Source organism: Hoplias malabaricus, chromosome 15 (assembly GCF_029633855.1).
Source record: "Hoplias malabaricus isolate fHopMal1 chromosome 15, fHopMal1.hap1, whole genome shotgun sequence".
In the NCBI taxonomy this organism is placed as follows: Eukaryota; Metazoa; Chordata; class Actinopteri; order Characiformes; family Erythrinidae; genus Hoplias; species Hoplias malabaricus.
The window spans coordinates 13436547-13449235 of NC_089814.1; the positions used below are offsets into that span (position 1 = coordinate 13436547).

The 12689-nt window shown below is 38.1% G+C and overlaps 1 protein-coding gene across 2 annotated transcripts; it reads left to right on the plus strand.

The window, feature by feature from the left end:
* Positions 1–912: 912 nt before the first annotated feature.
* Positions 913–8706, plus strand: ccdc61 (coiled-coil domain containing 61). Of its 2 annotated transcripts, none has more exons than XM_066645093.1 (13): positions 913–1095; positions 1929–2101; positions 2183–2265; positions 2371–2531; positions 2635–2787; positions 2964–3165; positions 3786–3868; positions 5111–5334; positions 5455–5530; positions 5870–6076; positions 6428–6461; positions 6571–6631; positions 6733–8706. In XM_066645093.1, the coding sequence occupies exons 2-13, from the start codon at positions 1954–1956 to the stop codon at positions 6825–6827; spliced, it is 1527 nt and encodes a 508-aa protein (XP_066501190.1). In that variant the 5' UTR covers positions 913–1095; positions 1929–1953; the 3' UTR covers positions 6828–8706. The 2 variants fall into 2 exon arrangements, with proteins under 2 accessions (XP_066501190.1, XP_066501191.1); XM_066645094.1 differs by having other exon boundaries at positions 5114–5334.
* Positions 8707–12689: the final 3983 nt, after the last annotated feature.

Sequence of the window (12689 nt, forward strand, 5' to 3'; positions counted from 1 at the left end):
TTCATTAGACATTATACAAGTTCTGTGGGAACAGCTTCAGCTGAACACGTGTCAGAAAATGTTTCCAGAGTGACCCTCTGGAATCAGCCAAAAATATGTCTTAAACAACATGCCCAATGCCAAGTAGGTTTGCGAGATGTAAAGTCCAATAAAATTCAGCACTGGAAGAGTTGTGCTGCGTTCTCAAGTGCAGTGGAGCTGCATCCAGTACGTATGATGAGCTCAGATTTAATTAATCTGCATCTTGACATCTCAAGTAATATTTCATCTTCAATATTTTTGTGTTTTAAAATTTTAAAAGTTTTATATTTTTAATCAGTTGTAAATAATATTTGGCAAGGAATGACCAGTCTTGTAGTGTTTTGACACAGTACAATCTGGGATGTTTTGAAAAAGTTTTGGGTACCACTGAGTCATCCTGGTCGCAATCACACAGCTTGGTCCTGTGGTTGTGGGTTCGAGTGCCGGTGATTGTCTTGTGAGGAGTTTGGTGTGTTGAAGAGTCAGTCATGCTGTCCAGTGGTTTCGGGAGGGCTTTGGACCCACTGTGACCCTGATAAGGAAGATGCTGTTACAGAAAAATGAATGTATGAATGAACCTCTCACGTGTTTTAAAGCTCACCCTTGTAGTTTCTCCAACCTTCAAGGTAAATCTATGCTAAGGTTTGTTAATCTTCAAGCGAAAACGTAGTTGTAGGTGTATATTTAATTTAATGGTTACTGTTTATAATCGTCTAGAGTGCCCCCTTTAAGAACTAATTTAGCTTTAGGGGCGGTTGTAGGCGGTGGCGAGGGTACGGTGTCCCTTGTGATTGACAGGCGGTTTGGCCAATCACAGGTCAAAATCTCACGTTTCTGGCCAATGAGCCAGGACTGGGACGGGCGATTTACATTCCCGGTTGTTGAGCCGCTGTTTTCAATTGCTCGGGCTCCCGTAACTGACACTGCATCCCAGGGTGAACTATTGCAGGGTTTTGGTGAACGTATGAGGCTTTAGGTAGAATTTTATCTATTGTGACTGAAATTAAGGTGTTTAAATGTATGATTAATATTACTCCAGTCTGGTTACCTACACATCATCTCCATCTCTGACGGGTACGTATCTTAGCCAGACGGTTAGCTTACATCTGCCGTTCATGTTAGCCAGCTTTTCACTTGAACTGTCCCTTCCACCTTAAATTGTGCGACAGCTAAGTTGCACCAGGACAATAACTGCTGTCCAAATTAAGGTGGAACGGACAATACGGGCTTTAAGCTCTTTTATATGTTTAAGACGTTAACTTTCGTGAGAATTTTCGCTGTTTAGGGTCTGTTCCGAGGTAGAGGGTCCGGAGAGACCGTGTTGGCTAACGGTGGCTAGGTTTAACGTACGGTCAAAAAAGTTGCTTTGAGAACATTTGTGTAATGTTATAATGTTCATGCTGTACTAATGCCATTCTGACTTGTTCATCGTTAGCATGCTAACTTTAGCTCACTCTTAGACTACCTTTCATCCTTAGTGAAGTACGTTCCAATGAATTAGGTGTGGGAAGTGGAAAGAAGGCTGGCCCTCTGCTGTTTAATTACACTCAATTGAAGTACATACCCCTTGGACATGTTATATGGAAGACAGATGGATAATTGGAGACTCGGGAACTGATTGCATATTAATAGATATATGTACACTGAATGAAAATGAAGGTGTAGATTCATCTTATTTCTAAGCTGCTTTAAACCATTAGAGGATGAGTTTTTATGAGTCTAATCGTTGACTGGATTGGGTCATCGAGGCCATGTTTTTTGATGATTATGATTGATTAATTTCAAAATATATAAAATAAGGAACTGGCTTTGTCACTGTGTTGTCACACAGTTGTGTGTTTTTGGCCACACATTAAATACTACATTAGATTGTTGGAAGCAAAGCGTCTTACTGATGTATTTCTCAGGTCACTGGGATTAATCCAACTAGCCATGGAAGTGGGCACAGTTGTGCAAGAAGAAATTAAATTTCGTGGAGTTGAATTTGCTGTTAAAGTGGAATTACAAGATCAGTTACTAATGGTAGAGATTTCTGATGTGATGACAGCAGACCAGTGGAGAGGAGAGTTTGATCCTGCATGTAAGTGTGCACTCATTCACACAAAATGGTAAGATATGATGCAGCTGTGTTTTTCTTAACCTTCTTGTTCATTTTGTATAGATATTGAAGACCTCACTCGTAAAACTGGGAATTTTAAACAATTTCCTATATTCTGCAGCATGCTGGAGTCTGCAGTAAGTAGGGTAGGTTGACTTAAATTTACTTACACAAATCCTACACTTCATTCTTCTTAGTTCAGCTGGAATATACTGGTGTACATGACCTGTAATGCTTTTTAAATGATCTAGTCTAGTGAGTCTGTGACTCTTGATCTGCTGACCTACTCTGATCTGGAGCTTCTGAGGAACAGGAAGGCCGGTGTGGTGGGCAGACCTCGGGCCCAACAGCAGTCCCCTGCTCTCAGTGCTAAACGCTACCTCATTCTAATCTACACTGTGGAATTTGATAGGTTAGTGGAAATTCTTCACAAACCCTAACAAAACCCTCATAGTAGGTTTTGAATAATATACTTGCTCTTCAATGGTATGGTCTTCTTTTCTTCGCTACACTAGGATACACTACCCACTACCACTGCCATATCTTGGTAAGCCTGATCCTGCAGCACTCCAAAGAGAAATCAGGGCTCTAAGGGCTGAACTAATTGCCTTGGGGAAGAGAGGAGACCATATAGTATCAGACCAAGAGACCAGAAGATTACGTGCAGAGTAAGTTGTTTTTACTCTGAAACTGGACATCATTTTGGATTTTGATGTAGCCACCTGGTATTTTTATAATGTCCAGACAACAATCAAGAAATTAAACAGGTCAGGCAATATTAGCATGTCTGACTAACCAGCCCAATTATCCTGTGCTGACCATATGTGCTGAACTGCCACATCAGGTTGGCTCTGGTCAGGGAGGAGAAAGATGCACTGGCCAAGGCTCTGGAGCGGCTGCAGATGGTTGGGGCTGGCTCTGCTCCTGGGGCTCGTGGGCTTAGGGAAGCTATGCGCAGCCTGGAGGAGCAGCTGTTGAGAGAAAGAGCAAAAAGCCAGCGCTCAGCCACCAAAAGGGGACAGGAACAGCGTCACCTAATGGAACAGGTATGTGGTATATCAGGGGTAATTAATTAAAATGACCAGTTAGAGATTAAGGTCCAGTTAGAGAATATGTTTTGGACCTTGGCTTGAGAAAATGATATATAACCTGCATTATGATCAGTGCTGTATCCTGCATATTGAAGTAGCATTGTAGTTATAACAACATTTTATGTAGTTAACAATGGAATTTCAAATCAGATTTCCCTTTTAGTTACATTTAAATAAATTTCAGCTAAATTTATCAATATAAATGATGAGTAATTCTAAATAAATAAAATAACTAAATAAAATGGCCTTGTTTCAAGTAAAATCATTTAAAACTAACAGTCTGTTAAAAAATTAAAGAGCTCTTACTGGTTTATCAGTTACAGGTCCATGTCTGGATAGGACAGCATCTGGGTCTGTACTCAGACCGCAGGTCGCCTATTTATGATCCTTGTCCTATATCATTTAGCATTTCAGGATTAATACAATCATGCAGGTATTGGGCAGGATTATTATTATTATTATTATCATCAGCTGGGTTTGGTTCCACTGTTGACAAGCAAGAAGTTCTGCAGTGAATCAAACATTTAGAAATGTAGTAATTCTACAGTCATGTTCTAATTCTCTCTCTTTCCTAGTTGGAGGAACTTAGGTCCTCAGAGAGAGCTCTTCGAATCCGTGTGAAGAGTTTGACTACTGAGTTAGCCCTGTTGCGCCGAGGGTAAGTGGGTTCAGTAATTGCCTGCTCTCTATAATTTAAATAAAATGCTAGGGTTCGTACGGTCATGAAAAACCTGGAAAAGGAATTTGAAAATGGCAATTTCCAATTTATAGAAAATTTCTTCTCAAATACCGGTCGATGTGTAATGAGCTCTATTAAGACGTGACAATATTTCTTGTCAAGCTTGAACTGTCTCATGGTTGGGAGAAATCAGTTGGGTGGTATGAACTTTTTAAGAGGGATCTAGCAATAGTAGCAATGGTGGAGCAACAGCTCATCAGTCAGAGCAGCTCTCAGCAGAAGAGATAATGCTAATGCATTATCTTGTCAGTTATAGAGGATATTTGCTAGTAGCAGTAGAAGATGCTCTCGCTACTTATAAGTTGTATGTCTGACTGCATTTTGTGTTCCCAGTGGAAACACAATAAACCGTTTGTAAGCCCTGTAAGAAAATCATGCTGTTCACCGCAGCTCATATATAAACACTTGCAGGACCATCATGACTCTCCTTAAGCCAGTCGTAAAGAAAATGACGTAAAGACAGACAACATTTACAAATCCCTTTGGACCTCTGCAATAACCTTGTATTTATTTTTGTTACATATATTGTTTTTTTTAAATAATCAATTTGGAGAGTGTGTCTGTTAGGTCACATACTGCTTCAGTTAAAAGCTAAAAGCTATACACTTAAGTCTTAAGAGACTCAGTCATACAGGATAGAAACGCAATGTCAAAATGCGTTTGACATTATCACTATTTTTCCAGACATTTTTCATCTCATTCTCATGAACCCAATATCTTGTCTAGTATCTTGAGATGTGTGTCTAGTCACACCACTAAATACCGGTGGTTCGGATATCGACTGAGAGATATCTGTTTTGGCTAAATAATACGTTAATATTCTGGCAGATCAGTCATGTTACTTCACATTAGTCATCTGTGTGGAGTAACGCCAGGCCCCGAGTTCTCAGGGTTTCACACATTTAATTCTGTAAAACACTTAGTGTGACTTCAAAAAAAATATTTTTTAAACCAAACCATATGTCTTGTCATTAATTTTAGTCAAAATATCTTTTTAATCTTTTTTCATTGTTTACACAGATGTTTCAGAGAATGTATGGTCAGGAAAATTTGCCTCAAAAACATGGAAACTCATGGAAATTTGTTGGTTAAAAAAAAAAGTGTATAAAGCCTGAATGTGATGACCTTGCTTGTTTTTCTCTACTTTTCTATTTGCTGTAGCAGGATAACTCCAGTTGTGTCAGGCCGGAGTGCATCCAGAGGTGAAGGGGAATTTCACCGGTCAGCCTCTAGGGAACGCAGTTTAACTCGTGTGGGTGTAAGAGCTCGCTCAGGATCCAGAGAGAGAATAGAGGATAGGAGCAGGAGGTCAGAAGAGAGGGGGAGGAGGGCAGACTCTTCAGGAGCAAGAAATTACATTTCAAGACCCTCTCCATCTCCAACAGGTAGGAACATTTAACACATTAATTAAGTAAAATGTGCATTTTTTACACACACTTTAGATATTGACACAATTAAATGGATACTAATAATTGCTCATGATTTAATCTACCTTATTACTTAAGGGTCTCGGGGGAGGTTCGACCCGACAGCATACATTCAAGAAAGACAAAGACGCCAAAAGGAGACAGAACTAAAAAAGTATGAATATAATTCCATTCATGTAATATGTAAAATTCTCATTAATACTCTCTATAAATACTCTTTTTGGTTTATTTTTTTCTCATAAGCTTGGGCCTCTCTGTGAGCCGAAATATGGTTTTCATGGAAAGGTGTGCGCTGTAAGCTTTCATTCAGCCTCTTCTTTGCTTTCATGCATCATTCCCCTCAAATAGGCCTTTCTCCCTCGTTCAGTCTTGTGTGTCAGTGTACTATACTCTTGCTGTGTATAAGTAAATAGATTTCTACAATATCAGTTTGCCTTATTTTCTTCATTTAAGTTAAAGTTATAGTTGCTAAATTTGTTATTGTTCTTATTAGCCAAAGGAAGGTCAGGAGGGATATGTTGACATCACCAGCTGTGAATGAAAGGGGCCGTTCACGGTCCAGAGAACCTGCCCCTCAGCTAATCAGCGGGGGGAGTTTTGGTCGAGGCAGGAGTCTCTCTGTTGAGAGCAGAAGGAGTCGTCATTCTTCAGAAAGTTCAGTTGCTGATTTTGAAGAGCTTGCTAAGCCCCTGAATAGCAGGTGAGTCATTATACACTCAGCTCCTTACACATTAATGATGCAATGCTGTACTTTTCAGACCACGCTTTAAAACTGATTCAGAATGTCAGTACATAGTCAGACTGACTGATTAAAAAAAGACAAAGACTATAATAAAGACCAGATTATCATAAGCACCACCTAAATGTTTTCCTGAGGAAAGCAATGTAAAATAGATGCAGTTGGCAGGTTTTTCGAGGGGTAGAAGAGAAAGATATTGTGGCATATTTGTATAAAACAGATACACTGTGGACGACCAAAAATCAGCTAGCTTTCTCAGATATGGGTCTCTTTCTGTTTAAGATGGTGTAATATTTTTGCTTTTGTTAACAGGGGCAGAAAACTGGTTTATAATGGTCCAAGTGTGGTAAGTTGATATGTAACTTTAAGTACTGTTATTGTGTGATATTGCTGACACGTTGTATCAACTTTAGACTCGTCTAGGCTTGTCTAAATATGTGAAATATTTCTTTCAGACAAGGGGAAAACACTTAAACAAAAAGCCAATGTGTAGCACTCCAACACAAAGAGTGAGGGGTAAGTAATCTATTCAAGGTGTGACCGTTTGTTTATTACCCAATGTTTTTAATTGAGTTCAATGGGATTTCTTTCTCCCCTGTTCTCTCATTGTCTCCCAGAAAGTTCCATGGACGCAGGAGCAGACCTTTCAGAAATCGATGCACGTCTCCAGGCCCTGCAAGAGTACATGAGAGACCTAGACACTGGGCATTAACATTGCCCAGTCATTGATGTTTGACTTGTATTGCACAAATTTGTGTTGACTTTTATCAGCACGGACAATCATTCCTTTTAGCACCCTGTTCAAATACAGACACAGAATATAAACCGCAAGACAACAACAATTTGAAGGTATATATAATCATTTACACAAAGTGACAGCCACAAGGGACTATCTAATGCCATATATATATCTTGTTAAGCACCCAGTTTAAACTGTGAAACTTAGCCTTTTAATGCAGAAGCCTGTTACTACATTAGATTTGATGGAGCTAGGGGTGTCCAAAAATGAGAGAGACTGTGTGTGTGAGAATGTTGAGAACTATTTTGTATATGTACACTTTTAAAAGCTGTGCAAATTTTTTTTTTGAAAATTATTTTTATATGAAATTGATTTTCCTTTGCCTTCCCTTTTATTTACCCTATTTTATAGAATTATGTCTTATGGTGACACATTTGATGTAAAATAACAATATTGGTCATTGTTTTTAAAATGTTCCCAGTAGATTTGAAAGCTTATGTAAGACCGATTGTGTGTTTCTGCAGATTAGTTCCCAAACTTGTCACGACTGTATGTGAAGGCTTTTTTTTAAAACCTGATTTAAAGGATAAATAAGTTATTTTTGTGTAATTGTTTTCAAATAGACATTACTGGCTTGAAGGTTGAGTTTGCCAGAAGGGTGGCAGTATATGCAGTAACCTCAATTACAAATGAAATCCGTGGCAAAACATGGACAAGTGCTAATGTATTCACACTACTGTGTTTGTATGGTCTTGGAAATTTCTCATTTAACAGTTATGTTTTGTTTAGAAAGCATTTTCTACAGTGTGATAAAGGTGGGTTTGAATGCAGCTGGAGCCACTGATTCAGCCTTAGCCACACAGAGTGCTTTAACTGGCTCAGGGATTTCAAAGTATTGTGGTTGTTTTAGACAGTCGCAGCTGGCCTAGATCTCTTAATGAACTGCACTGTGAGGTCCTGTGGCCTAACCATCTGGCAGAACAGCTGCCAACACCACCCAACCCCACGCACACACACATACACCCCAGCATATGTACAGTCTGCAGACGCTAACCTCAGGACATAAATGCATGTCTAAACAGGACCATTCTGTGATTATTTTTAAAACACTGTTTTTATATGACAAGCATAATGGCTGGATGTGTTAAAACGCATGCGTTACATACATATACACACACACAGATATATAATAAAAGTGAGTAATAATGCTCTTTAAACCACAATGGTTTACAAAAATTCCTGGAACAAGGTATGTTACTTTTTTGGGGTCATTACTAGAAAATTAAATCAAATATTTAAATCCAGTTATGTTTTAAAATGAGTTTACCTTTTTACAAATAGTCTCAACCCTGTTGATGTCAGCACAATTACGAGAATTCTTAATATATCTGTTAGGTGCTGTCACTTTAAAGCAAGTCGGTTAAGGAGGCAGAGTAAAGCGTTTGTCCTAAGAATGAACCAATCACAGCAGAGCGGGTAACAAGGAGCCACTAGCACGTAATCACGGTTTCGACTCCACACCGAGTCATTTGAGCTATTCGGGTGAGTGAATTGAACCTGCGATTCAATGATGCGTATCCGTGTCGGGCAAAAACGATCTTGAATTTCAATGTAAATTGTTTCATGTTTTTGCAATAGCGTGTAAAGAGATCATACACAAAGATAGGTGGAGAACTGTATTGGTCCATCTGTGATAATGTCCTACCAGTTTAAGTGTAGCTGGTGCAAAGTACAAAAATAACAAGCAAAGAAAATTGAGATTCTTAGATGTTTCTTCAGAAAATATGCATACAAATTATCATGAAGCTAATGTGAAGCCACATAATTTATATATATAATCTGTGTATATGTATTTACATAATGTTCCCTCAGAATAAATCATTTTGTCCGTTTAAACAATCTCAGGTTCATGACTTAAATTTGACTGTTTGTTGTGATATATTGAGGAGACATTTCATTAAAATAGAACACCTTTTTAAACTGATTAATTTACAGTGGTGGACAGTAACGAAGTAAATGTAATTCGTTACTGTACTTGAGTAATTTTCATGTATCTGTACTTAAATTGTTTCCATGGGCGACTTTTTACTTTAACTATATTTACTTTTTACTCCACTACATTTCAAAGTTAAATATTTTAGTTTTTACTCTACTACATTATGAAAATCTGCCGTTCTTTTTGGTTTGTGTCTGAACAAATCTCCTGGTCACCACAGCTCTCCACGTGACACAGTGTCTCCGTTGCTAGGAGATGAACGGATACAGGCGTCGTGCTTTTAAACGTGAAAATGTTTCTCCGCCTAAAATTAATACCAAAGGCAGACTTTGTTTTTGTCAACTGCTGTGCGAATCTGACACTATAAGTAATCACTTTCAGTTCTTAAAACCGTTATGAATTAACACAGTTATTTGTGCCGTTTAGTCTTTTTGAATCATCAGTAACTACTATTAATTCATATGTAAACACGGATTACTCACCGAGGGTGAGACAGTTGGAGATTCAATTAATCTCAAACATTAAACTTATAACTTGCAAATAAAATATCCAGCTCTGGCGTTTGTGCTCCATGACTTTTTGAGTTCTGTGCGTATGGAGAGAGATTAGTCTCAAAATACTTTACAAATGCGTAAATGTTAATCCACAAATAAAACACAAGTCACAAATATGTTTCACTGTTCACAAATGAACTCATCCCAATCTGTGTCTCAGAGTCTGCAGTTTGTACAAATACAGTTACATTCATAAACATGTGTTTTTGGTTTTCATAGATATAACTACAATTTTATGCGAAAAAAAATACATTTGTTTAAATTTACATTGCAAATATTTGTAAAGTCTAAGTCTCGAATTTAAAATGTGTTTCTAAAATGTAGAATCTGCGTTTGTGGATCAAGTCACTCACGTGTTTTCCGTGATGTGCGTTTGTTCATTTCCTCTCCTCACATTCCAAATACAAATGCAGCCTGATCCACAGATGTGGCCAGCAGGCGAACAAGACACCGCTAGGTGGCACTGTTGTTTCCCCCCAGTGTCTCAGAACTGACCTGTTTCTCTCAGAGCCGCAGCGAAACGATCCCCTGTAGGCGGGACTATGACTCCATTGGCTGCCGCAGTAAATGCTGACAGCTAACTCTGAGTGCTGATTGGCTTAATAAATGTGATGAGCAATGAGAAGCGCATACTTTGTTGCGGAGCCATGGGGTATCTGCCCCTCCCTTCGGCTGAGGGAGAGCGTCTGTCTGAAACAATTCACCCGTCTTAACAATCCAAGCTCAAAATTACGAAACATATCAGTCCTGTATCAGTCCAATAAGCAACACGGCTTTAGTCCAAATACGGGATGGTTTTAACAAATTTTATTTGACAACCCTAGTCTGCAGCAAAATTAGGGAAGTTCCGCAGGACTTTAACGTCGTTAAATTTAGGGCACATTTAAAAGTGTTCCACAGTGATCCCCTCCTAACTGTCTGTGATATGAAGCTGAATTCAGCGGCTTGGGGGCTTTTTGTTCGAACGTCCACATTAAATGTTGCGCAAATGCGTCTCCGTTTAAGTTGGCCCCACAAGTCCCAAAACAGTGCCACCTAGCGGTGGCTTGTTCGCCTGCTGGCCACATCTGTGGATCAGGCTGCATTTGTATTTGGATCGGGTGAAATGCAGAAGAAAGTCTCAAAATCCAAAAACCCGCGAGAGGAAATTAACAAATGCACGTGAGTGACTTGATCCACAAAACGCAGATTCAACAATTTACAAATACATTTTAAATCTGAAACTTTGACTTTACAAATATTTGCAATGTAAATTTAAACAAATGTATTTATTTTTTATAAAATTGTGATATATCTATGAAAACCAAAAACACGTGTTTATGAATGTAACTGTATTTGTACAAACTGCAGACTGTGAGACACAGATTGGGATGAGTTCATTTGTGAACAGTGAAACCTATTTGTGACTTGTATTTTATTTGTGGATTAACATTTACGCATTTGTAAAGTATTTTGAGACTAATCTCTCTCCATAGAAATTGGGTTTAATACTCAGGAGACACCTCCCACGGTCCAAAAACACGCGTTGCAGGTGGATTGGCGACTCAAAAAGTGTCCGTAGGTGTGAGTGTGTGAGTGAATGTGTGTGTGTGTGTGTCTGTGTTGCCCTGTGAAGGACTGACTCCCCCTCCAGGGTGTGTTCCCGCCTTGCGCCCAATGATTCCAGGTAGGCTCTGGACCCACCACGACCCAGAACTGGATAAGGGGTGACAGATAATGAATGAATGAATGAACTCAGGAGACAGCGACCTCTGTTGGTTTGGAGAGCAGCACCTTGGGTGTATGAAATAGGTGATGTAACACCATTCATTGTATTTAATCTTTAGCCATTTCTGCTGTGTTCAGTGTGAAACTAATTAATGTTAAAAAACAGGGAAACCAAGACTGACACTAGAGTCTTTTCACCTACAATATGTATTTAACATATACTGTGTATAAACTCAACAGAGACACACAGATGCGGTGACAATTTGTGGCACTGTCATATTTCTTTTGGATACATAACTACCAACCTCAATACAATTATTCTCCCGTAGTATAATAAATGTGCAATCTAATATATTTTGTAGAATTTATTTTAAGCAAATGTCTGCCAGTACAGATATATTTATCAGGCATTCTTACCAAATATAGATAATTATAATATCTCTAATCTGCTTTATATAAAATGACAATTGATTCAACCACTGACAGATGCTTTCCACACTTAAAGAGGAACTCCACCCTTTCTTTGTTTCAGTAGATGATGTGAAATTAGACAACTTCTTGTTGCAGTGATGTTGCAGGAACTAGGGCAACAAGTTTCTTCAGTGCACATAGCCTCTCTTCTTACTATTCAAAACAACAATTACACTTACATTTTTCTCTATTTTTATGTTTCACATTGATGGTAAAATATAGGTAAATCTGAAAAAGATGTCTGAGGACTGTTTTGAAATACAACACCCAGTATTTTCCTATATACATCAAACGTATTGGAAAATGCAACAGCTTTCTGTATTGTAGCTTTGGAAGTATAAAAAACTTGGAATATCTGGTTTTATCAGCACTTTGAACAATTTAGATTTTTCTATAAAAGCTCTTCACATCAGTCCACTCTGAATTACCCTATTTACGTTCTATCATTTAAATATTCACCTTTAATACAGATTCATTCTGAGTGTAGGCATAGGATTTGCCAATAAAACAGACACAACACAACACAGAAAAACATGACCAAACAGAACCTAGACATGATAAACCAGAGGGCATTCCACAAAACACCAGCTAACTCATTGTTTTGTTTTTGTCTTTAATAACAATTCTAAATAATTAAATGAATAAAGAAAGAATTTATTTTAAAAAGAAATAATTAAATAAATACTTAATTATTTGTATGATATATTTAATCTTTTTAAATGTGTATTTTAAATATATAATTATTTATATTGCTTAAATCATTTAATTAATACTTGAACTATTTATATTTTTGTTTTATGCGCCTTTCAGCCTTGCACTATGAAATAATTAAATCTGTCATCATCTTTCATCATCCGTCAGTGGGCGGGCCTAACTCCGATCCAGGCTGATTTTGATTGGCCAGACTGCGCAGTAAGGCAAGGCAGATCAGGTTTCATCCCGATTCAGCACCCGACAGACAACCTGTACAAGGTTAGTTAGTTAGCGCTAGCTAGGTAGAAAAAGATCCCAGCGTTAGCCACTGTTGGCTAACTAATACATTTATTTTGCTTTCAATTAATTATTTCTTTATTCATTTAATTATATGATATTTTCACAAAAACCCTC

What these genes read in the sequence shown, in the direction of transcription:
- ccdc61 (XM_066645093.1), top strand. Translation starts at nt 1,954, where the DNA reads ATGGAAGTGGGCACAGTTGTGCAAGAAGAAATTAAATTTCGTGGAGTT. An exon ending in TGGAGTCTGCAGTAAGTAGG is followed by an intron (nt 2,266 to 2,370) that starts GTAGGTTGACTT and finishes TAAATGATCTAG; the next exon opens with TCTAGTGAGTCTGTGACTCT. An exon ending in ACCCTCTCCATCTCCAACAG is followed by an intron (nt 5,335 to 5,454) that starts GTAGGAACATTT and finishes TTATTACTTAAG; the next exon opens with GGTCTCGGGGGAGGTTCGAC.